We start from the raw sequence: 23,657 nt of genomic DNA, 5'->3' as shown, positions 1-23,657 counted from the left end.
ACTGAACCACCAAGGAAGTCCCTCCAAGAAGTTGTTTCTTTTAATTGGTAGTGGTGTTTAAAACTGAGGCAACCACTATTAATATTTTTGTCTAGAAATTTCATTTTTGATCATACTTTAAATTAGAATTTTAATGTCTCTGTATGGTAGAGTGTCTTCCCTCTTGTGTTTATTAACTAAAAGAATGAGTGGTGTTTAAAATTGACTTCTGTTTACCCTTGTCAGATGAGACCCGGAGTAACTGGGAAGTGTCGGCACTTTCTCGGGCTGTTCAGAAAGGATTTACTAAAGACGTGTTAAAGCATCTGAAACGGACAAAGAATATTTCATCTGTAAGAGACCCTTGTATTTTCTTTACCTTAAATAGTGAGAGATCAGATTCTGATGCTCGTGAGTAGTAAAAATCTTCATTTAAAATATCATTGTTACATATAAATTTGGGTACAGTATGAAAATAGTTTCAGTATATGTTTAATGATAAAAATGTAAACCGTGTTAGCATGTAAACTGTGTTATTGTCTTGATCTTGTTTTTTTTGTTTGGAATAAGCAGTTGCCACACTGATATGGATGTATAAGATTGCCTCATTTACTGACTAAATCTGAAATAGGTTATTTTGTTGAGTTTAGTTCATGGCAGTATTTATGTTTTTTTCCCAGTGATAATTTCTTGAGACCAGTTTTTTTTAGATGTGGCACATAATGTAACAGATAAAAATGATGCAAATAGAGAAACTTGAGTTGGTGTAACTTAATATTTAGAACTGGTATTGCAAGCTTTCAGGAAGTTTCCTCTGATTTCATTATTTTTGACGGTTTTTGTTATAGCATCAGAAATTCATTTATTTCTTTTTTAAATTTTTACTTATTTTTCACTGTGCTGGGTCTTTGTTGCTGCAAGGGCTTTTCTCTACTTGTGGTGAGCGGGGGCTACTCTCTTGACAGCTTTTGATTGGGAGACTTGAATGAAACTAGAAGTGGTGTCTAAAGGTTTTAAATTATTTTATCACACTGAGGTAAAGGAAGATAAAGTTTCTTGACAATATCTCTAGTTTTGCACGTTTCTTTACAGGCAAAGGCCCTAGGGTCCCAGAGTGTGAGGCCAGAACTGTTTTCACGCGTGATGTTTGCACTGTGCAATGGTGGGTGGTGCTGTTGGTCCCTTCAAGCTTCACGAAGCCTCATACCTTGAGCGCACACGGTGTACCATCCCATGTGCTGGGGCAGGAGCGCTGGTGGTTGTCATCAGGGAGCATTGAGCATCCGCCTCCCGCATGAGCATCACTGTTGCTGGAGGCATGGCAATGGACTCCTGGCTGTTCAGTGTCTGGCCGATGTTTTCTCTGGAATAGAGAGCGGGCCTATCACTTCAGGAGCACATCTGAGAATCTTTATTGCCAGTGAGCCAGTATCTCCCGATGAGCAGTACATTGTGTTCCTAAACTGAGTGTAAGATAAGCCGGAGGACTGTACTATAATAGACTGCATAAACTTCCCTGATGTGGGCTCACACTCCACATTGTAACTAACCTTTACTGCTTCAGTTTTGGAGTAGTATCAAAGAAAACCCTAGTTACCTAGAAAAACTGTGAAATCCTCCTCCCTTTTCTAGTCACAGCCCAGAAGTCTGTCACAGACGCAAAATGTGAACAGCACCACTTGCCTGAGGTTGTTTATTTGGAATATATCGTTAATTTTCCTAAAAGTATGTCATTTGTTAACATGTCATGGGTTCAGTGTTTTTAAATAAAATGATAAGTATTTAAATAGTGAAAAGTGAAAGTGTTAGTCGCTGAGTCATGCTGACTTTTTACAACCCCATGGACTGTAGCCCAGCAGGCTACACTGTCCAGGGGATTTTCCAGGCAAGAATACTGGAGTGGGTTGCCATGCCCTCTACCAGGGGATTGTCCCGACCCAGGGATTAAACCTGGGTCTCCCTCATTGCAGGCAGATTCTTTACTGTCTGAGCCACTAGGAAAGCTAAGTTTTAACAAGATAAATACTGGTGAATATGACCCGCATTAACAGAAGCTCTGTGGGAATCCTTAGTACTTTTTAAGGGTATCAGGACCCCCAAAACAGGAACTGCTGACCTAGAAAATGGACATTGGCTGCAAAAGTGGAAGAATTGTGGCTTCTTTTCATGACTTTGCAGTAAAATGATGGCAGTGCCGTGGAGGACTATAAGGAGACATTGAGGGCATCAGCGGTAGAGAGGGTCTTTGTTTGAGCTCAAGGTTGTTTCTCGTCACCACATTTGCAGAATGAAGCACTGTCCTTAGAAGAAACACGGGTTCGAGTAGTGCAAGTACTTGGCCGTCTCGGGGGACAGATCAACAAAAACCTGCTAACAGGTGACGTTTCCTGAAAGTAACTCAACCCCTGAGACATGTGGGCCCCTCAGCTGCACACAGGTCATGGTGTCTTCTGATACTTGCTCCCGTGTGCCATTTATGTCTTTCAAGTAAGATTTTGAAGAACCGTATTTTGCCTAATGGAGTGAACGCTTCAGCCATGCCCTGAAGCCTGTGGGTTCCTCTCTTCAGGATCTGGCATTTGTTCATTTTTTAAGCAGAGTCTGGCTGGATAGGCCTTTATGTTAAACATCGTGTCAGGAATTCAGAGTTATCTTTTTGAATACGAATATTCTTAATGTTTGGATATTTTTAGGTTGTTTTTGATCAGAATTAGTGTTTTTTGATGAGTAAAAATTTGTATTTTTAGTTTTAAAATTTCATCCTAAATGTACTGGTGATTTTGGCATTTCAGCGGTTAGAACATCTATTAGAAAACCATGTGTTATAAAGAGGATCTATTTAATGAAAGTATTCTTCGTTTATCATTTTTTCACAGAAGAGTAACAACTGAAATTGAAATACATTCCAGACTATTAGACTTGTTTAAAAATAATTTGACTTTCAGTCAGATTAGAAACAAAGTGTGGTGGTTTCTGACGCTGCTGTCATGTGGGTGATGAACAGAGCAGGAGGGGGTGGACCAGGGCTGGCCTGGTGAGGCGGGGAGGGACTGACCGGCATCTCTCCCGCAGCGGCGTCCCCTGAGGCGCGGGCCCGGGGCTGTGTGGCTTGGGACCGAGAGAGGAGGCTCAGCTTCGCAGTGCCCTTCGTGGACATGAAGCCCGTCGTTCACCTGGACCTGTTCCTGCCACGCGTCACAGAGCTGGCGCTCTCGGCCGGCGACAGACACACCAAGGTGCTTTCTGGTCGCTCGCCGTGGTCAGCCATGCGCTCCTTAGGGGACGTGTTATGTTTCATGGCCTGTGTGTTTTCCCCAGCTTAGTGATGGGGAAGCTACTCAGTTATCAGAAGTCGGTATCCTTGGACAATGGACATTAAACCTAAGGAATCTGAATAGATGATAAAACCTTAACGTACTAGAATTCTTCATAGTAGAAAACACAGTGCGTGGTGTGTTGAAAAGTGATTTTTTAGTCTGTGCTTGATTCTCTATTTAACTTGGGAGATTCAAAACGGATGATCTCAAGTTTTTTATATTAATTTGTACATTTCCACATTTTGTTCATTAAAAATAGATTTCCTAGAAGTAGCAGTTAAAGCGTGCTCACAGATGGAGCAGTGTTCTGTGATATGGCACCGTGGGACTGTGTCTCTTATGAACGTGTTAGTCCCGGTGTCTGGATCTTTTACATCTCAGTTCTCAACTCTTGGCTCCAGAGCAGAGTGAACAGAAGCGTTAATCTTATACGACAGGAAGTGTTGCTTAACGTTAGTTCATATATGGGTGGGATAGTTATCTGCTGCACAGGTTTTCCTTTTTAATGGGCTGCATTCTGTAGCATTTCAAAACGCTCTTGACCTTTGTTGGACCCCTGGCCTGTTTCAGGTTGCGGCCTGTGAACTTCTGCACAGCGTGGTTATGTTTATGCTGGGAAAAGCCACTCAGATGCCTGACGGTGGCCAGGGCCCCCCACCCATGTACCAGCTCTATAAGCGCACGTTTCCTGTGCTTCTGCGACTGGCGTGTGACGTAGATCAGGTCAGTGCATGATCATGAATTTGAAACAGTTACAGAATTTGGAAAAATGTCGCATCGGGCCCGATGATCATCTCAGCTTGTTGCATGTTGGGGTGACTGTTAACATCCTTGAAACCTGCTGCGTGGCACTGCCTTCCCACCTCTGGATAGGACCTGGGACTTGGGACTTGTCAAAGTACCCGCAGTCCCTAAACATGCGCCACAGGGTTTGGGAAGAGTCACCACTGTGGCACCTGAGGCCGTGTGTGCTCTTGACCCTGTTACGTCGGCGCTCATGGTCTTTCACAAGGGCGGAGGGGGTAGCCATGGCCAGCAGTCGGGGGGCTTGGAGATACCGGCAGGTCACCCCTTCCTTGTGGCTTTGTGAACAGGGACACAGCCTTTGCTGTTGGGACACAGAAAACATTCACGTTTTCACTTTATTTTGTGAAGCTATAGAGGGTTCACACATAAAAAAGAAAATGAAAAACCCACTTATAAATATAGATGGAAAATCCCTTGAAATATATGTGAACCAGTACAATCCAGCAGTGCGGTAACATGCACTATGATTAAATAGAATTTGGGGGTAAATCTAGAAATTTACCACAGAAGTAGGTTTCATTAGTGGTGATTCTCTCCACATAGGCCAGAAAGGTATTTGTGTTGGTAAGCTGGGAGTACTTTACTTTTGCCTTTGAAATGAGGAAGAGAAAAAAAAATGAGGAAGAGAGTTAACCTGAATGACACAGTTGGGTCGCCCCCAGCCTTGAAGCACTGTGCTGCCTCTGGGCCAAGGTTGAGATGTGATGAAACGTGAGTCCACACCCAGAGCAGGGCCTGTGGGTAGCCCGTTCTCAGAACGGCTTCACGTGTGTCTAGGAATTTATTTGCAGGGGTTGGTGTCTGGGTCTCTCATCAGGCCACGTGGTCCCTGAGGGCAGGGATGTCAGAGAAAGAAAAAAAGAAGTTATTATTTTGAATATAGTTTGCAAAAACCCTGGAATGCCCAGAGTGTCAACCGATAAATCTAAGAATCAATGAAGGAGAAAGCTGATGAATTACAAAATAGGACTGTCATATATCAGTGTTTTAATATAGCTCATATTTTAGTATTGACCCCTTGGAAAATATGTCTACAGTATGCCGTTCACAACAGCATCAAAGAATATAGTGAAGCATCTAGGGGGAGTTCCCTGGTGGCCTCATGGATGGATTCCGGGCTTTCAGTACTATGGTGCAGGTCAGTCCCTGGGCAGAGAACTGAGCTCCTGCAGACCTCATGGTGTGGTCATAATAAATAAATTAAACAAAATGTCTAGGAATAAACTTTAACATGCCAGTCACACATGTATTTTATGAATATAAAATGAATGTGATGTGTGCCTGAAGAACCAGCACTAAGGGGATTTCCAGGTGGTCTAGTGGTTACAGCTTGGCATTTACTGATGGAGTGCACCAGTGGAGCCCAGGTTTGACACCTGGTCAGGAAACTAGGGTCCCGCAAATAGCACGGCATGGCAAGATAAAAGGATCAATATTGAAAAAAGGCTGAATCTCCCTCAAATCCTTCAGTAAGTTTGGTATCCTTCCAGCAAAAATCCCAAAAGTATTTCATTTTGAACATGAAAAACAGTCTGAAAGAATAATTGCTCGAGCCTAACCATGAAACTTGTGGATGGATCAAGTCCTGGAGGGAGTCCTGCCCTCGCAGACGTCAGGAGGAAGACCCTGAGTATAGTGGTGGGACTACTGCACGGGTGTCAGTGGGGCTGTCTGGCAGTGGGTGTGTGGGCCCCTGTGTGCACATAAAACGGGTTTCCTGGGTCAGTGAGAAATGGATCGTTTAGTGTATTCTTTTAGAGTTATTAACATATGAAAGATTAATTTCAGATTAAAAAGATACAGAAGGAAAAACAAACTGGAGATATGATAGAGAAATGTAGTGAATTATAGCCTGTGTGAATCTTTGGATAGGGATGGTCTTTTTCACTGGTAAAATATATTAATATAGAAACATAGGCTGCTAAAAGTAAATTCCCCACCATCACTCCCCACCCCCCATCACTCCCCAGGAAAAGGCATGTCATCCTCTGCAGAAAACCTGGGAAGCTTCTCTGAGATCTTAGTAAAACACATTCTCATAAACATATGTATAAATTTTGTTTTATAGAAGAAGTAGGGTCACAGTGTTAAGAACTTCTTTTATTTAAAATTCAGTTCTGCTACTCTTGTGGACTTTATTATTACCTTGTAGGTGTCTTTCTGTAAAGTTGTGTAGAAAGGGAGATTTTCATACAAGATTTGAAGGCAGATACGTGGAAGAAAATTAATAGTATATTGACTTGATTAGTGTTTAAAACTACTGAATGACACAAAACCCACAATTTTGACATATGTGTATTTAACGTGGGAGAGTCTCTTGGACAGCAAGGAGATCAAGCCAGTCAATCCTAAAGGAAATCAACCCTGAATACTCATTGGAAGGACTGATATTGGAAGCTCCAATACTTTGGCTACCTGTTGAGAAGAACTGACTCATTGGAAAAGATCCTGATGCTGGGAAAGATTGAAGAGAGAAGAAGAGGGTGAAAAGAGGACAAGATGGTTGGATGGCATCATTGACTCAATGGACATGAATTTGAGCAAATTCCAGGAGATAGTAAGAGACAGAGAAGCCTGGCATGCTGCAGTCCATGGGGTCACGAAGAGTTGAACATGATTTGGGAACTGAACAACAGTATAAAGTGGAAATTTTTTTTTTGCCATTTTGTGCTAAAGAATGTAAGATTTTAAAATAGACAAATGGATAAAGAACAAAAATGGGAAGGTCATGAACAAAGAAATACATGTGGCCAACTAAATACATTTTAAATATTCAATCTTTTAGTAAATGAGGAAATTCAAAATTATATTTTTTGTAGCCATTGTCAAATAATTTAAAAATTGGCAGTGTTTAGTTTTGCCAGTGTTTAGTGTTGCTTTATTGATTACGCCAAAGCCTTTGACTGTGTGGATCACAACAAACTGTGGAAAATTCTTCAAGAGATGGGAATGCCAGACTACCTTACCTGCCTCCTGAGAAATCTGTATGCAGGTCAAGAGCAACAGTTAGTTAGAACTGGACATGGAAGAGCAGACTGGTTCCAAATCGGGAAAGGAGTATGTCAAAGCTGTATATTGTCACCCTTCTTATTTAACTTATATGCAGAGTACATCATGTGAAATGCTGGGCTGGATGAAACAAGCTGGAATCACGATTGCCAGGAGAAATATCAATAACTTCAGATATGCAAATGACACCACCCTTATGGTAGAAAGTGAAGAGGAACTAAAAAGCCTCTTGATGAAAGTGAAAGAGGAGAGTGAAAAAGCTGGCTTAAAACTCAACATTCAAAAAACTAAGATCATGGCATCTGGTCCCATCACTTCATGGCAAATAATGGGGAAACAATGGAAACAGTGATAGACTTTATTTTCTTGCACTCCAGTCACTGCAGATGGTGACTACAGCCATGAAATTGAAGGATGCTTGCTCCTTGGAAGAAAAGTTATGACCAACCTAGACAGCATATTAAAAAACAGAGACATTACTTTGCTAACAAAGGTCTTTCTAGTCAAACCTATGGTTTTTCCAGTAGTCATGTATGGATGTGAGAGTTGGACTATAAAGAAAGTTGGGCATTGAAGAATTGATGCTTTTGAACTGTGGTGTTGGAGGACTCTTGAGAGTCCCTTGGGCTGCAAGGAGATCCAACCTGTCCATCCTAAAGGGAATCAGTCCTGAAAAGTCGTTGGAAGGACTGATGCTGAAGCTGAAGCTCCAATAATTTGGACACCTGATGTGAAGAACTGACTCATTGGAAAAGACCCTGATGCTAGGAAAGATTGAAGGCAGGAGGATAAGGGGATGACAGAGGATGAGATGGTTGGATGACATCACTGACTCGATGGACATGGATTTGAGCAAGCTCAGGGAGTTGGTGATGGCAGGGAAGCCTGGCGTATTGCAGTCCGTGGGATTGCAAAGAGTTGGCCACAACTGAGCGACTGAACTGAACTGAACTGAGTGTTGCCAGGCCTGTAGGGAAGGGGCCTGTGGTCCTGACAGGAGGGAGTGTGGATGCCTTGCTCATCCAGAGAGGCGTTCAGAGTGGTGTGCATGTGGCAGTCACACTTCTGAACTACCTGTGTTTCTAGCAATAGGTCCTGCTGTGTCCATACAGGAGATGCTGGGCCTCTGAACATACAGATACAGCCTATGTGTTTATGTGAAAAGGATTCAGATAAGAGAAAAAAAGGTGGTTACAAAAGTGTGTAATTTTACACTCGTGTATATTCATGTATTTAAGTGTAGAAGTATATCACGTTAACAGTGATTTTGAATATTAACAGTGGTTGCATTCAAACCCTACATTGGATGTAGGGTTATAGATGGATGGTTTTCTACATTTTCTCTAAGGAATATGTGTGTACATATATATAATTTATGTACTATGAATACAAAATAATTTTTTTGGAAACAAAAAAGTAACCCTTTAAGACCAGGTTAATTTCCAAACCGAAAGGTAAGACTCTTTTACTTTAGTCTAAAATTGTTTCAAGTTTAGGAAGATAATTTTGGGAGAAATATCTGGGTATAAGAGCACCTGTTTAGCCTGAGCCCCAAGACACCCACGTGAGTTTTGATGTGGTGTGCATACCAAGTGCTTCCTTCGAGAGCACAGTGTCAGTGGGGAAGTAAAAAGTCCCTGGACTTCTCAGGGCTCCTGTGGGGCCAGCCTGTAAGACACAAGAGGAGAGAGATCTGAACACTGGGGATGTTTACCTTCACTTGGACTATGAGCGTTTACTCTTCATAGAGAAAGAGGGCTAGCCACATAACCATGTGTCTCAGGAGATTGCTCTGATCCAAAAGGACACTGCAGCTTCTCCCCAGGCCTGGACTGTAAAAACCCAGAGACCAGCAGGCTCTCTGGGTCCTGGAGAGACTGTGTCTACGTTTGAGCCGCTTAGGGTGAGAACCTGGGATGCCATTGAATGAAGACTTGCCTCCCTCCTTCTGGCCGGGGATGGGGCAGTGCCTCTTGTGATGCGTGTGGAAGCGTGTCCGCGGAGGGTGTGGGAATGGACTGCCTCCTGTGCACGCTCAGGGCCAGGTTAATAGGATGGATGTGGGAAGTCTTCGCTGTCAACCCTGATTGCCCTACTTATGAGAGGAACAATGACTCCTGGGACACGTGATTTTTTTTGCAGGCCTCTCAGGAGGTGAGAAGTTAGATCATGTTCGTCACAGGATTTAGCTGGAGAAGGACACTGGTATAACCACAGTAGTGGCATTGCTTAATTTTGTTCCTGTCATAGAAATGGAACTTTCTCTGCTATAAGATCAGCATGAAGGAAATGAATTGTGATGGTCTTGCTCTTCCAGGTGACGAGGCAGCTGTATGAACCTCTGGTCATGCAGCTGATTCACTGGTTCACCAACAACAAGAAGTTTGAGAGTCAGGACACGGTCGCCCTGCTGGAGGCAATACTGGTGAGTGTGATCCCCTCCTGCCATTCCTGTTGACTGGCTTATGTGGTCAGTGTTCAGGACCTTAAGCTGCCCATCAGGGTGTCAGAATGTAGCATCTAACTAGATCCATCATCTTTTTCTTTTGTTTTAGATAATCGGTGAGACACCATTTAATGAACATAGTGCCATATTTATTATCTTAAGTGATACTTTTAAATAGCTGCATGCAAACGGATTTTTTGCTTTGTTTTGGGAGGATAACTATAAATGTGACAAACTTCATCTACTTTGAGGGACTGTGTGTGTATGTGTGTTTGGAGGGTGAAAAGGGTGAACAGGAATGTTCCTGGACTTTTATCAGAGTTGCAGTATCCTCTTGTTTTTAAAAACATGTCTATGGTATAATAGTTAAGAGTAAAAGGAATTGTTTGGGCTTGTCCCATTTTCTCCTGCATTCAGATTCAGTTCCCCAAAACCCCTAAAATTCTTAGCTCAGCGTTTACATACAAGTGTCCTGAGCCGCTGGAGGTGGCGTTGTTGGGCTGTGGTCTCTTGCTCACTGAGGCAGAAGGCAGTGGTCAGCTAAAGCCTTACTGTTGTTCCACACTTATTTTATCTTCATTTTCTGAACTTGTACAAATAACTACATGTCATTTCTTTAAATGTCATATTAGCTGATTTTTACCTATTATATCAACCCATACTTTTGTTTTCTCATATGCGGACTTTGAAGTCAGAGTTCCCAGTTGAACTCATAGCACGTTTGTCCAAATGAACATCCTTTAGTTCTGTGTTTTTGAAAGCTGATTTCTTTGAATCTGTGTGTCTGTCTCTGTTGAGTGAGTAGTGTCATTGTGTGGAGGACTGCTATCCATTCCTGTTGGCCCAGGTCAGTCCTGGCATCACTGTCAAGTGTGTTATTACTCACAGGATTCCTTTCGTGCTCAGAGGCCCCTGACTGGAGGTCACCTGGGTGGTGGGCATTAGTGAACACTTGTAGTTAGGACGGTGGCATCAGCACAGCTGTGGTTTAGTTCCAGCAGGGTCTGGTGGTGGAGCTGCCTGTGACAGATCCAGTTAATTCAGTTTCACTTGTGGCATATTTCAAGCAGACGAATTTATTCTACTGTTCTAAAGTCCCTATGTTAGCTGATCACTGAAGGCAGTTTAAGTCAGGGTGAGAATGGAAATGTAATGTGAGCTGGTTGTGGAGGTGAGAGCTGGTTGTGGAGGTGAGAGCTGGTTGTGGCGGTGAGAGCTGGTTGTGGAGGTGAGAGCTGGTTGTGGTGATGAGAGCTGGTTGTGGAGGTGAGAGCTGGTTGTGGAGGTGAGAGCTGGTTGTGGAGGTGAGAGCTGGTTGTGGAGGTGAGAGCTGGTTGTGGAGGTGAGAGCTGGTTGTGGTGATGAGAGCTGGTTGTGGAGGTGAGAGCTGGTTGTGGAGATGAGAGCTGGTTGTGGAGGTGAGAGCTGGTTGTGGAGGTGAGAGCTGATTGTGGTGATGAGAGCTGGTTGTGGAGGTGAGAGCTGGTGCAGGCTCCAGCACCCATGTGTCTCTCCCGTTCACACCTCTGCCATTTCTGCTGTGTGTGACCATCACCTCCTTGACTCTGGCTGGCACTGCGATCAGAGATTTTGTGTATGGCAGGGAACCAGTTGTGTTAGAATCCTCTTATTTCATTTTCTTAGTACTTTCTCAAGTTAAAGCTTCTCCTTCATGGATCAAAGAGGGAAACAAACACTCAGGTTTCCTAGGCAGTGTTTTCTAGGTGTTCAGAGACCATGGGCTTTGGTGGTGGCTCAGCTGGCAAAGAATCTGCCTGCAACATGACAGACCTGGGTTCAATCCCTGGGTTGGGAAGATCCCCTGGAGAAGGGAATGGCTGCCCACTCCATTATTCTGGCCTTCATAATTCCATGGACTGTATAGTCCATGGGGTCGCAAAGAGTCGGACATGACTGAGCAACTTTCACTTCACTTTCAGAGACCATACCATTGTGGAGTGTGCTCCGACAGAAAGTTATATTTTCAGAACCACATCTCTCAGATTTTTCTTTGTGTAGTATTTCAGTTCCCTTGAGACTTGCCAGGTCTTTTCTTCATCCTCAATAGATAAGCATCCCAGGTGCTGTTACAGGTAGAATCAGCAGCAGAAGGTTTCAGGATACAGCCATTGTGTTTATTCAAGGAACGAGAGACTGCTTTGTTAATATATAATTAAAGTATTCTCTCTCTTTTCTTACAAATGTTTCAGCTTCTTAGTTTGTGTAAAAGACAGTTTCATTTTGTTGAAGGAATTTGTTATTAGAGTCTAGATGCTTCCTGGGAAGCCTCTTCACTAGTGTCTATTTGTTCCTGAATTGAGCTCTAAATTCATTCCCATAACTTACTCCAGTTATGTTCAGGGTACTCAGCTGTCACTTTATGCTTTGTTTCAGGATGGAATTGTGGACCCCGTGGACAGCACTTTAAGAGATTTTTGTGGTCAGTGTATTCGGGAATTCCTCAAATGGTCCATTAAGCAGACAACGCCGCAGCAGCAGGAGAACAGTCCAGTAAACACCAAGTCACTCTTCAAGCGACTGTACAGCTTTGCACTTCACCCCAATGCTTTCAAGAGACTGGGAGCATCGCTCGCTTTTAATAATATCTATAGGGAGTTCAGGTGTGTGAGTTCCCTGTTGGGGTGAGGGGATGTGGGGAGAGTAATAATATCTACAGGGAGTTCAGGCACGTGAATTCCGTGTCGGGGGTGAGGAGGGGTGGGGAGAGTGATAATATCTACAGGGAGTTCAAGGGTCCTGTGCTGGGAAGAGTGTAAAGGTCCTTAGGTTTCCAGTAGTGATTTTGTGAAGTGACTTGCTGTTTATGCATCCATGTAATTGTGTATCAAGCGCTTAGTGAATACTTACATTCTGGACACTGTGCTGTTTCTGAGGAGTAAATAATGAATTAAAATGCTGTTTGCATTCAAGAGGAGGCTCAGAAAGTGCTGAGGACTACATTCAGGCTTAATATACACAGTTTGGAAAGTGCAACAAAAGACGTAGTGAGAGGCTTGTGAAGCATGTGAAGCAAAGTCTGACACAGGGTGAGTAGGTTACACTGGGAGTTAGACTCGAGCTGAGTGGAAAGGCCCAAGCCCAGGTCAGAGAGACAGGCAGAGATAAGAGACAGACGGGGGTCTGAGGAGACACATTTTCTCTTCCTTGCTGTGGGGATTGAGGTGCGGACGGGAGTGAAGTGAGGCTGGCCATGGGCCTCTCTGTAGAGCTAAGATCTGAAGGGAGACATGGGAGCAGGGAGCACGGTTGGACTTGTCCTGAAGCTCTCCTGCCAGCAGCTGTGCGGGGAGTGGTCTGAGCGCCGGGACGCTGGGGAGGAGGCTGTCTCATGGTCCATGGAAAAGGTAGTCCCTGACCGAAGGATGTGGTAGTGCTGGCTCGTTCCTTCTTTGAGCACTGGTTGCTAAGTTAGGCTGTACGTGCCAGGCTCCGTGCCAGATGCAGGAGGTATAAAGATGCAGCGTTGCATGACGTGGCATTTAAAAAAGAGAGGCAGGTAATAATCACATAGATAAAGGTAAGATTTGTAGCTGAAATCAGTGCTTTTAGTAGTAGAATAATGGATTCTCTGGTGGCCCAGTGGTTAGGAATCCATGCTTCCATTGCTGAGGGCTCAGGATTGACCCCTGGTTGGGGAACCAAGGTCCCATGAGCTATGCCATGCAGAGAAAAAGAAGAAATTAAGTAGTGGTACATGATTACTAAAGGATCTTATAACAAATAATCAGACCTCATTAGTCAGAATAGCTTCTCTCAGGAAATGGCACTTGGATAATGATGAGGGAGCAGTTGTTAAAATAAGAGAGATGATGGATGGATGGATGGGGGAGGTAGGTGGGTGGTAAGTAGATAGATTGTAGATGGATGGATGGTAGGTGGAGATAAGATGGATGGCTGGACTGATGGGTGTCTGTATCTGCATGTGGGGGCATGTTCATGGTTGTATGAGAATTGACAGGAGTTTGAAGTCAGTGTTAAAGTTTTTAGTTGAGGTGGAGTTGATGTAAAATGTTAGGTGTACAGTGTGATTCAGTTCTTAAAGGTTATGCTTCATTTATAGTTATGAGAAAATATTGGCTATATTCCTGTATTGTACATTATACCATAGTTTCTTATCTGTGTTATACATAGCAGTTTTGTGTCTTGAATTCCTCTACCCCTGTTTTGCCCCTCCTCCTTCCCTCTGGTAGTCACTGGTTCTTTCTATCTGCGAGTCTGTTTCTGTTTTGTTATGTAAATATGTTTGTTTTATTTTTTAGAGTCCCCATATAAGTGATACTATGCCATATTTGTGTTTGATCTCTTTTTTTTTAATCTGTTTCACTAAGCATAATACTCTCTAGGTCAAGCCATATAGTTGTGAATAGCATTATTTCATTCTTTTTTGTGCTGTGTAATAGTCCATTGTATATATACACATCTTGTTCATCCTTTTATCTGTCAATGGAAACTTAGGTTGTTTCTATGTCTTGGCTATTGTGATTAGTGCTGCTGTGAACATTGGGGTGCTTTTGTCTTATCGAATTACGGTTTTCTCAGGTATATGCCCAGGAGTGGAATTGCTGGGTTGTATGGTAGATGTAGTTTTAAAGTTTCGAGGAACTTCCATGCTATTTCCATGGTGGCTGCACTAGTTTACATTCCCACCAGCAGTGCCCAAGGGCTCCCTTTCTCCACATCCTCAGCAGTACTCGTGATTTCTGGTCTTTTTGGTGATAGTTATCTGACAGGTGTGAGGTGATATGTCATTGTGGTTTTGATTGAATTTCCCAGATGCTTAACGATGTTGATCGTCTTTTTGTGTTCCTTTTGGCCATCTGTGTGTCTCCTTTGGTAAAGTGTCTGTTCAGGTCTTCTGCCTGATTTTAAATGGACTGTTTTTTGATGCTGAGTTGTTTGTGTATTTTGTATATTAACCCCATATTTATCATATCATTTGCAAATGTTTTCTCCTGCTTCGTAGGTTGTCATTTTGTCTTGTTGATGTCTTCCTTTGCTGAGCAGGAGCTTAAGTTTAATTAGGCCCCATTTGTTTCTTTTTGCTTTTATTTCCTTTGCTTTAGGAGACAGATCCAAGAAAATATTGCTATAGTTTATGTCAAAGGGTATTCTGCCTGTATTTTCTTCTAGGAGTTTTATGTTTTGCAGTCTTACATATGACTGCATATACAGTCACATATGCAGTCTTTAAAGTCTGTTAAAGACCTTACATATAGGTATTTAATTCATTTTTTTTTATATGTTGCTAGAGAATGAATGTTCTGATTTCATTTTTTATATGTAGTTGTCTAGTTTGCCCAACAGCACTTGTTGAAGACCCTGTCTTTTCTGCATTGTGTATTCTTGCCTCTTTTGTCATAGATTGACTGACCATAACTGGAAGGTTTTATTTCTGGGCTCTCTACTGTGTTCTCTTTATCTATCTGTCTGTTTTTGTGCCAGTCTCAGGCCATTTTGATTACAGTACAGTATAGTCTGAACTCAGGGAATGTGATTCCTAATAGCTCTGTTACTCTTTCTCAAGATTGTCCCAGCTATTTGGGGTCTTTTATATTTCCATACAAAATTTAAAATTATTTGTTCTAGTTCTGTGAAAAATGCCCTTGGTATTTTGATAAGTTTTTTTTTTCCCCTTTTAGTTTTTTAAGTTGTGAAACCTGTCTGTACGTAAGAGTGTTTAAAACATATGGACACACCACCCGGTGTGTGGGATATTAGTTCCCCAGTCAGGGATCAGACCTGCACCTCCTGCAGTGGAACCTCAAGATTCTGAACCACTGGACTACCAGGACAGCCAACAGATGACATGATAGTTTGCATGCTGCTGCTACTGCTGCTAAGTCACTTCAGTCGTGTCCGACTCTGCGCGACCCCATAAATAGCAGCCCACCAAGCTCTGCTGTCCCTGGGATTCTTCAGGCAAGAACACTGGCGTGGGTTGCCATTTCCTTCTCCAGTGCATGAACGTGAAAAGTGAAAGTGAAGTCGCTCAGTCGTATCTCACTCTTTGTGACCCCATGGACTGCAGCCTACCAGGCTCCTCTGTCCATGGGATTTTCCAGGCAAGAGTACTGGAGTGGGTTGCCATTGCCTTCTCCAGATAGTTTGCATAGAGAACCCTAAAGACTCCACCAATAAAATTGTTAGAACTGATAAACTCAGTAAAGTTGCGGAATACAAAATAAGTACAGAAAAATCTGTTGCCTTTCTGTGTACTCATAATGAACAATCAGAAAGTGAAATTAAGAAAGCAGTCTCATTTACAGTTGTATCAAAAGGAATAAAATACCTTGGAATAAATTTAACCAAGGGGGTAAAAGACCTATACACTGACAACTGTAAAACACTGATGACAGAAATTGAAGAAGACTCCAATAGATAGAAGGATGTTCTGTGCTCATGGATTGGAAGAATTAATATTGTTAAAATTTCCATACTTCCCACACAAGTCGCGAGACTCAGTGCTGTCTCTACCCAAATCCTGATGGCTGTTTGCACAGAAACAAGACAGAAAGTGAAGAAGAACTAAAGAGCCTCTTGATGAAAGTGAAAGAGGAGAGTGAAAAAGCTGGCTTAAAGCTCAACATTCAGAAAACTAAGATCATGGCATCTGGTCCCATCACTTCATGGCAAATAGATGGGGAAACAGTGGCTGACTTTATTTTTCTGGGCTCCAAAATCACTGCACATGGTGATTGCGCCCATGAAATTAAAAGACACTTACTCCTTGGAAGGAAAGTTATGACCAACCTGGACAGCATATTAAAAAGCAGAGACATTACTTTGTCAACAAAGGTCTGTCTAGTCAAGGCTATGGTTTTTCCAGTGGTCATGTATGGATGTGAGAGTTGGACTATACAGAAAGCTGAGCGCAGAAGAATTGATGCTTTTGAACTGTGGTGTTGGAGAAGACTCTTGAGAGTCCCTTGGACTGCAAGGAGATCCAACCAGTCCATCCTGAAGAAAATCAGTCCTGGGTGTTCATTGGAAGGACTGATGCTGAGGCTGAAACTCCAATACTTTGGCCACCTCATGTGAAGAGTTGACTCATTGGAAAAGACCCTGATGCTGGGAGGTATTGGGGGCAGGAGGAGAAGGGGACAACAGAGGATGAGATGGTTGAATGGCATCATCGACTCAATGGACATGGGTTTGGGTGGACTCCAGGAGTTGGTGATGGACAGGGAGGCCTGGCGTGCTGTGGTTCATGGGGTTGCAAAGAGTCGGACACGACTGAGTGAACTGTAGCACCAGCAATCCTAATACGTGTACGGAGCCACAAAGACCCCAAATAGTTGAAGCAGTCCTGGAGGAGAGCCAGGCTGGAAGCACCCCCTGGGTCTCAAGATTCGTCCAGCCCTTCTCTATGCCTTGTCTGACTTGCCTCTGACTGTATGTCCTCCCCTTCCCCATTTGTGACTCTCCCTTCCCCATCCGCCCCTCCCATCCCTGTTCTGGTGAGACCTTGTTTCCTTTACCCTGTTGCTGTCTTTCTCGGATACCTGGGTTTGCTGGGCCGCATTCCAAGCGGCTTTGAGAGAAGATGCCTAGGGAGCTGTGTGGGGGTGTCGTGTGTTGGAGGATATGAATACAGGCTTGGATGCGTCCTTCCTGCATGCTCCGGGGCTGTTCTGGAGATCTTTCTTTGGGAAGCACAGTTTTAGAGTATCATTTGTCTTGTCATTTCCCTTCTCACTACTTTAAATGGATTTGGTTCTTGTCTTACTGTCTTTTGTTTAAGATAAAACTACTGTAGTCACCCTGGCCCTCTGAGATTGACTCCAGCTCTGACAGTTTGATCACACGATGCTCTTCAGGGGAACCTCTTCTTCCACTCTGACACCCATGTTCCATCCTGCCTCATGCTTTTGCCCACAGCCTGTATTTTCAGTGTCAAATCGGGGTATGTGAGGAAGACATGGGGCCTGTGGAACCCTAAGAGGCTTCTAGGATACCCTTCCAGGATTCAAATAAAAAAAAAAAAGTCGGGTAATATTCCTGCCAAACCAGACAACAATGTGCAGTCTAGTCCTGATGCCCCCATCCTCTAGCCCTGCTGGTCCCTCACTCTGGTCCTCACTCTGGTCCCTCACTCTGGTCCTCATTCTGCTCCCTCACTCTTATCCCTCGCTCTTCGTCCTCACACTGGTCCTCACTATTTTTTTTTTTTTTAACTTGTCAAGACTTTATGGTCCTCACTCTGGTCCCTCACTCTGGTCCTCACTCTGGTCCTCACTCTGCTGCCTCACTCTGGTCCCTCACTCTGGTCCTCACTCTGGCCCCTCACTCTCTTCCTCACTCTGGTCCTCGCTCTGGTCCTCACTCTCATCCCTCACTCTGGTCCTCAATCTCATCCCTCACTCTCATCCCTTACTCTGGTCCTCTGGTCCTCAGTCTGGTCCCTCACTCTCGTCATTACTCTGCTCCCTCACTCTGGTCCCTCAGTCTTGTCTTCACACAGGTCCTCACTCTGGTCCTCACACTGGTCCTCATTCTGGTCCCTCACTCTCATCCCTCACTTTCGTCCTCACTCTGGTCCCTCACTCTGGTCCTCACTCTGGTCCCTCACTCTGGTCCTCACTCTGGTCCTCACTCTGCTCCCTCACTCTCATCCCCCACTCTAGTCCTCACTCTGGTCCTCACTCTCATCCCTCACTCTGGTCCTCACTCTGGTCCCTCACTCTGGTCCTCACTCTCATCCCTCACTCTGGTCCTCACTCTCATCCCTCACTCTGTTCCTCACTCTCATCCCTCACTCTGGTCCTCACTCTCATTCCTCACTCTTGTCCTCACTCTCATCCCTCACTCTGGTCCTCACTCTCATCCCTCACTCTGGTCCTCACTGTGGTCCTCAGTCTGGTCCCTCACTCTGGTCCTCAGTCTGGTCCTCACTCTGCTCCCTCACTCTCATCCCCCACTCTAGTCCTCACTCTGGTCCCTCACTCTGGTCCTCACTCTTGTCCTCACTCTGGTCCCTCACTCTCATCCTCACCCTGGTCCTCACTGTGGTTCCGGGAAAACACCCCTTCCCAGAGTGGGGAGCGGTGACTGTGCTCTTGGTCACAAGCTGGAACGCCCATGAGACTGCGTGCCTCTGCCTGGCAGTGTGTACACAATCATTCCCTGTCCTGCGTAAGAGGAACAGATTTTCCAGGGGGAGGCTGGCCTGGGCCCTGAGCCCCCGGAGGTCTGCTGTCAGTGGATCATCCAAAGATGGTGGTGGTCCGTGTGTTACATATGGTGAAAGGCCCAGAGATGACTGCTGGTGTTGACTTGTTTTTGGATTGGTAGAGAGCTTTTGAAGTTGCTTTAAAAGAATGAATGTAGGACCAGATCTTCTTTTCTGCTACATATAATGTTGGGGAGATGTGTGGAGTGTGGTCAGAACAGTGGTTCAAGGTCATGTGCTGTGAGCAGGTCCACAGGTGGAGGAGGGTGCTTGTCATAAAGGGCCCGTGTCTCTTGGGTCTGTTCTTGGCCAGGTTTTCTTTGAGATGTGGTTTAGGTTGTTTTCGTTTTAAAGTATTTGAGTCGTTTCTAAAGACAGATTCAGTTCAGGTGTGTTCTCTCTAGTAGCATTGCTGTGTCCCTGTGTCGTGGCTGTTTTCTGATCCTGAGATGACACTCATGTTCTCTGTTGCAGAGAGGAGGCGGCTCTGGTGGAACAGTTTGTGTTTGAAGCCCTGGTCACGTACATGGAAAGCCTGGCCTTGGCGCACACAGACGAGAGGTCTTTGGGTAGGTCCATTTGGGCTTTCTGTGTGCGCTGGCCTTCACAGCTCCTCAGCTCGTCCATGCGGGGTGGGGGCCAAGGCCACTCCCTTGTGAGGCACGGTCTTCTCTCGTCTCCTGTTTAGGGTGATGAGTGAAGCAAGGACGGGCCCCTCACAGCCTCTAATCCAGTTTATGTAAGAGGTGTCTGTACCCCCACCCCTAAGACCCACCATGTCCCCTGGCGGCCACTCAGGTTGACCCTGGGCATGTGGGGTCCTGCCCGGGGCAGGCAGGGCAGTTTTACGGTGAAGCCCCAGTGAAGCCAGCCAGCTGCCGTGGTGACTCAGCTGGTGGAAACGCACGGCTGGCACAGGGCAGACAGCTGGAAGACTTCTTGGCGATCCCTGACTCAGTCTGCCTGGGGGTCCAGCCCAGGGTGCTGACGTGGCCCTCACTTGTGGAGACACCCTCCCTCACCAGGGAGGTGCCTGTTGTTTTTAACAGACACACAGAGCCCTGCTGTCCTCCATGTCGATAGCCCTACTAATGAGTAAAAACATCTAAAATTCAGTCCTGCCAGTATTACATTAAAATTGCTTCATCTTGACATCATATACAGGTGACTTTTCTCAATAGGAGAAATTTGACTCTTAAATATCACAGTCAAGTAAAGAGTGTAGACAGAAAATGCTTTCTTGGTAACAGGTGAGGCCTCTTTCCTCACCACCCTAGATGCCTGTGGATGATTTCACCATTTTACTTCCTTTCTCCTGCAGTGCTGTATTATCAACTATAACAGAGTTTAACCTGCAGCAGAGAAGGAGGGCCAGGGAGCCCCCCTGAGATGACAGCCTGCAGTGGGGTGCATGGGCTCTGGCCAGCCTGGTGGATCCCATGTCCCACCCGGAACTGAGGCTGCATCTGGCTGGCGGGGCTGGTGTGTCGCTCTGTCTGAGTGTGCACCATGCCGACCTGCAGTTTCTTAAACACGGGTTTTGGTTGTGGACATGCAGTGTTGTATTTTATAAAATCACCTGTTTTAATTACGAAGCTCGGCCAGTAAGCCTAGCACTGCTGTGTTGATGACTATCAGCTGTGAATCTCCGTGGCGATGTCTGTGTGTTGAGAGCAGGTACGGTTCAGCAGTGCTGCGATGCTGTCGACCACCTGGGGCGCATCATCGAGAAGAAGCATGTTTCCTTAAACAAAGCCAAAAAGCGACGCTGTCCCCGGTAGGTGATGTTGCTTCCTTTCTCTTTCTTCCCCTGCGCCCCCAACATAAAACTAATTCTCAGTCAACACATGGGAATCTGGGAGGAATTTGTAAAAGTATAGAGTCAGTTTTCCAAAGTCATTTAAAAGCTTTGGGTCTAAAATTGCTTCATTTAAGGTGTAATCTTGGATGGGGTGGTGGATGCAGTTTGAGAGTCACTGTTGGAGCCGAGATATGTCTGCACTGAATACAGCTCTGATGTGGAATTGCTTGAGATGCTATGGAGTAGGTTTGGAATGGAAGAACCAAAATATTAGAACAGTAGGATTTTGAAATGAAGTCCTTCAAAACCAAGGCTTGCTCATCGCCCAGCAGTTTCCTGTCTTTACTCCCATTTCCATCCTGCTGGGTCCCATTCTCAGACAGGGTCGGGGTGTGCCATGCCCCCTCCCCCGGGTCTGTGCAGGGGCCTGAGGAGCCCTGGCATGTGCCTCCACTCTGCAGAGGCATAGCCTGTGGACTGGACGTTGATTCTCCCTCTGTGGTTTTAAAATCGATTCTCCCTGACCCTCGGTGTGGCATCCCTCCAGGTTGCTCATGCTCACTCGTGAGCAGCAGGATTACTTTGAGGTCTGGTGACAGTGCGGGTCGCTGGGCCCTGCCCTGGAATTGGCCTTCGTAGGTTTGCAGGGGGCTGAGAATTTGCCTTTCTGCTGAGTTTACAGATGACACTGTCGCAGCTGACCCAGGGAGCACACTTGAGAAGTTCTGCTTCAGATCCTTAACCCCTTTTGTTTTAAATTGCACTTAACAGAAAACATGAAATTACTCGGTGCTGTTATTTTAAGAAATGCTTTTTAATTTTTCCCTCAATTAAAAAAAAAAGGCAATGAGCATTTAGGACCTATTGCACCTGTGACATTTTGATTCTATTCTAATGATAATACATCAAAAATAAATCAAATGCCTTTTAATGAGGTTTTCACATGTATTAGGGAAACAAAATTGAGTTTATGGTTTATGGACTCTGGGGTTGGCTAAATGCTGAATTTTGGGGCAAATACTGAATGCAGTGTGTTCTCCATACAGAGGCTTCCCACCTGCGGCATCCTTGTGCCTGTCGGACGTGGTCCAGTGGCTTTTCGCCAACTGCGGGAGGCCCCAGACAGAATGTCGACACAAGTCCATAGAACTCTTCTATAAGCTTGTTCCTTTGCTGCCAGGTATGGTGATCATTGTGCCCTGTAAGTGTCTTTTACCAGTAGTCTAGAGATGTACTTACATAAAACGTGATCTTTCCATTTAGAGAAATGTAACATGCTTTAACAAATGAAAAGTAAGTATGTTTAATAATCATTTCAGATCATTTGTATGACAGCTAATAATGTATGGCTACACAGTTCTCAAAGATTTATAGAAGGAAAAATGCTGTTTTGATGTTAGATGATACAGAGGAAGTTAATTTAGGATTTCCTAGTGTCTTCTTTTTTTCGTTCTACAATATTTTTGCTTTTCTATTCCACTTAGAATGACCATGGTAGTTGTTAACGTGATATTCAATTAAGACTTAGAAATGTAATTAATAGGTCATGAAGTAATGTAGTTGTTTTATTTTGACATGTAAATTAATAAGGGATTCCAGACTCCTAAGTCTGAATGATCTCAGATCTCTGTGATGTTAAGGGAAAGCAGTGGACCCGTGTTCCTGTGCTGAACCGTTAAACCGTGCTTGGAGACTTGAGCTCACGTCTCAGTTCCTCAGGAATGAGTGTCTTGTTCTCTGCAGTTAGCCCATCCCCAGGGTTGGTAGCTGAGGCGTGGGGACGCTGGGCTTCCCGTGCACCCGGCACGAATCTGGAACCAAGTGCCGCTGGGCCATGTGTGTCTGGGTGAGGCGGTGCCCTGCACACGGCTCCTGAGCCTGTTCTCCACAGCAGGTGGCATGGAGGACCACTGTGGGGACCAAGAGGCGAGATGCCCTCCTGTCATTCTGGGAGTTAGAAGGATTGTGCATTTTGTTATACTGTGGAATATAGTAGATACTGTGAAATACGTGATGTTAAATATCATATAATTTACATACTATATATCATGATTTTATTCATGCTGTGTACTATGTAAACATATAGTATGTGTTTATCCACTGTACTGTAATTTAACATATGTGATAGAGATGTATGTTTGTGCTTTTAATTTTTAGGGAATTGTTTAAAAAGCATTAGTATTTTATATATGTTTTGAGTTAGCAAAGTTTGTTTCGCATGTTTCCATTCTCACAAGGAAGTCAGTGCAGAGTGGACGCACGGGGTGGAGGTGGGACTGCTTCCTGCAGGCCCCATGCCCGCTGGTGGCGTCGGCACAGCTGCTCTTGCTGCAGGCCCTCCTATGCTTGCGTGAAATATCAGGGCTCTGCCTCTCAGAATGATCTGTGTTCGGCCCCGGATGCTGGGTTCTCCATCTGACTCATCCTCCTGTGTCCTCCAGGGGGCCTCTGTCCACTTCAGGGATATTTAAGGTCCTATGTCCTGCAGAGGTGCCCTGTGCATGGGGGCCAGGTTCGTGGACACCCAGATGCATGGGACATGATGAACCATGCAAGTTTGTTCCCCACCAGGGAATGGTGGTGGAAGGGCCCAGAGACAGGCCCTACCTCACAGGGGGAGTGGGAGCGAGAGACACCCCCCCATCTTGTTTCCCCCTAGGCCTGTCTTCCTGGGCCCTTCATTTCTGCATGCTCTCTGCTGCCACACCCAGCTAGCACTCAATGTAGAATTTACATATCTTCTTTTTCTTTACTCATTGTTACGGTTTTCTTTGTCTCTTAGTGAAAATAATGGATTGGTAATTTTTCTTTCTAAAACCCTGAAAGCATGGTTCTAATCTTTTTTTACATGGCTTGTGATAGGTGTTTTCTGACACATTAAAAAACATTTCTTCTTTTGCCTCAGAAATACATTACTGTTTCAGTTTCTGTCTCTAACTTCATTAGAGTCAGAATGACTTGACATTTTTAAAGTCACTGATTTCAGAGCCTACAAAATACACTTTAATGTTCTTTAATTTAGAAAATAATACCTATTAGAGAAATATCTTTTAAAAAGCAGACCATTTAATTCTCTCATTTAATGAACACTGGACTTTGCCACATGGT

The 23,657-nt window shown here is 44.6% G+C and overlaps 1 protein-coding gene across 3 annotated transcripts in view; it reads left to right on the top strand.

Moving 5' to 3' along the window:
- Positions 1-23,657, top strand: part of PRKDC (protein kinase, DNA-activated, catalytic subunit) — a 126,464-nt gene that overhangs the window by 22,881 nt on the left and 79,926 nt on the right. For all 3 annotated transcript variants that reach the window (XM_043483129.1, XM_043483128.1, XM_043483130.1), the window contains exons 22-30: positions 226-332; positions 2,266-2,356; positions 3,052-3,215; positions 3,867-4,019; positions 9,430-9,537; positions 11,953-12,179; positions 19,223-19,317; positions 20,426-20,525; positions 21,596-21,729. In XM_043483129.1, coding sequence (XP_043339064.1) covers positions 226-332; positions 2,266-2,356; positions 3,052-3,215; positions 3,867-4,019; positions 9,430-9,537; positions 11,953-12,179; positions 19,223-19,317; positions 20,426-20,525; positions 21,596-21,729 — 1,179 coding nt within the window. The remainder of the gene's footprint in view (positions 1-225; positions 333-2,265; positions 2,357-3,051; positions 3,216-3,866; positions 4,020-9,429; positions 9,538-11,952; positions 12,180-19,222; positions 19,318-20,425; positions 20,526-21,595; positions 21,730-23,657) is intronic.

Source organism: Cervus canadensis, chromosome 12 (genome assembly GCF_019320065.1).
Source record: "Cervus canadensis isolate Bull #8, Minnesota chromosome 12, ASM1932006v1, whole genome shotgun sequence".
In the NCBI taxonomy this organism is placed as follows: Eukaryota; Metazoa; Chordata; class Mammalia; order Artiodactyla; family Cervidae; genus Cervus; species Cervus canadensis.
Note: the sequence above shows the minus strand (reverse complement) of the source record. Positions and strands in the feature narration are given on the sequence as shown.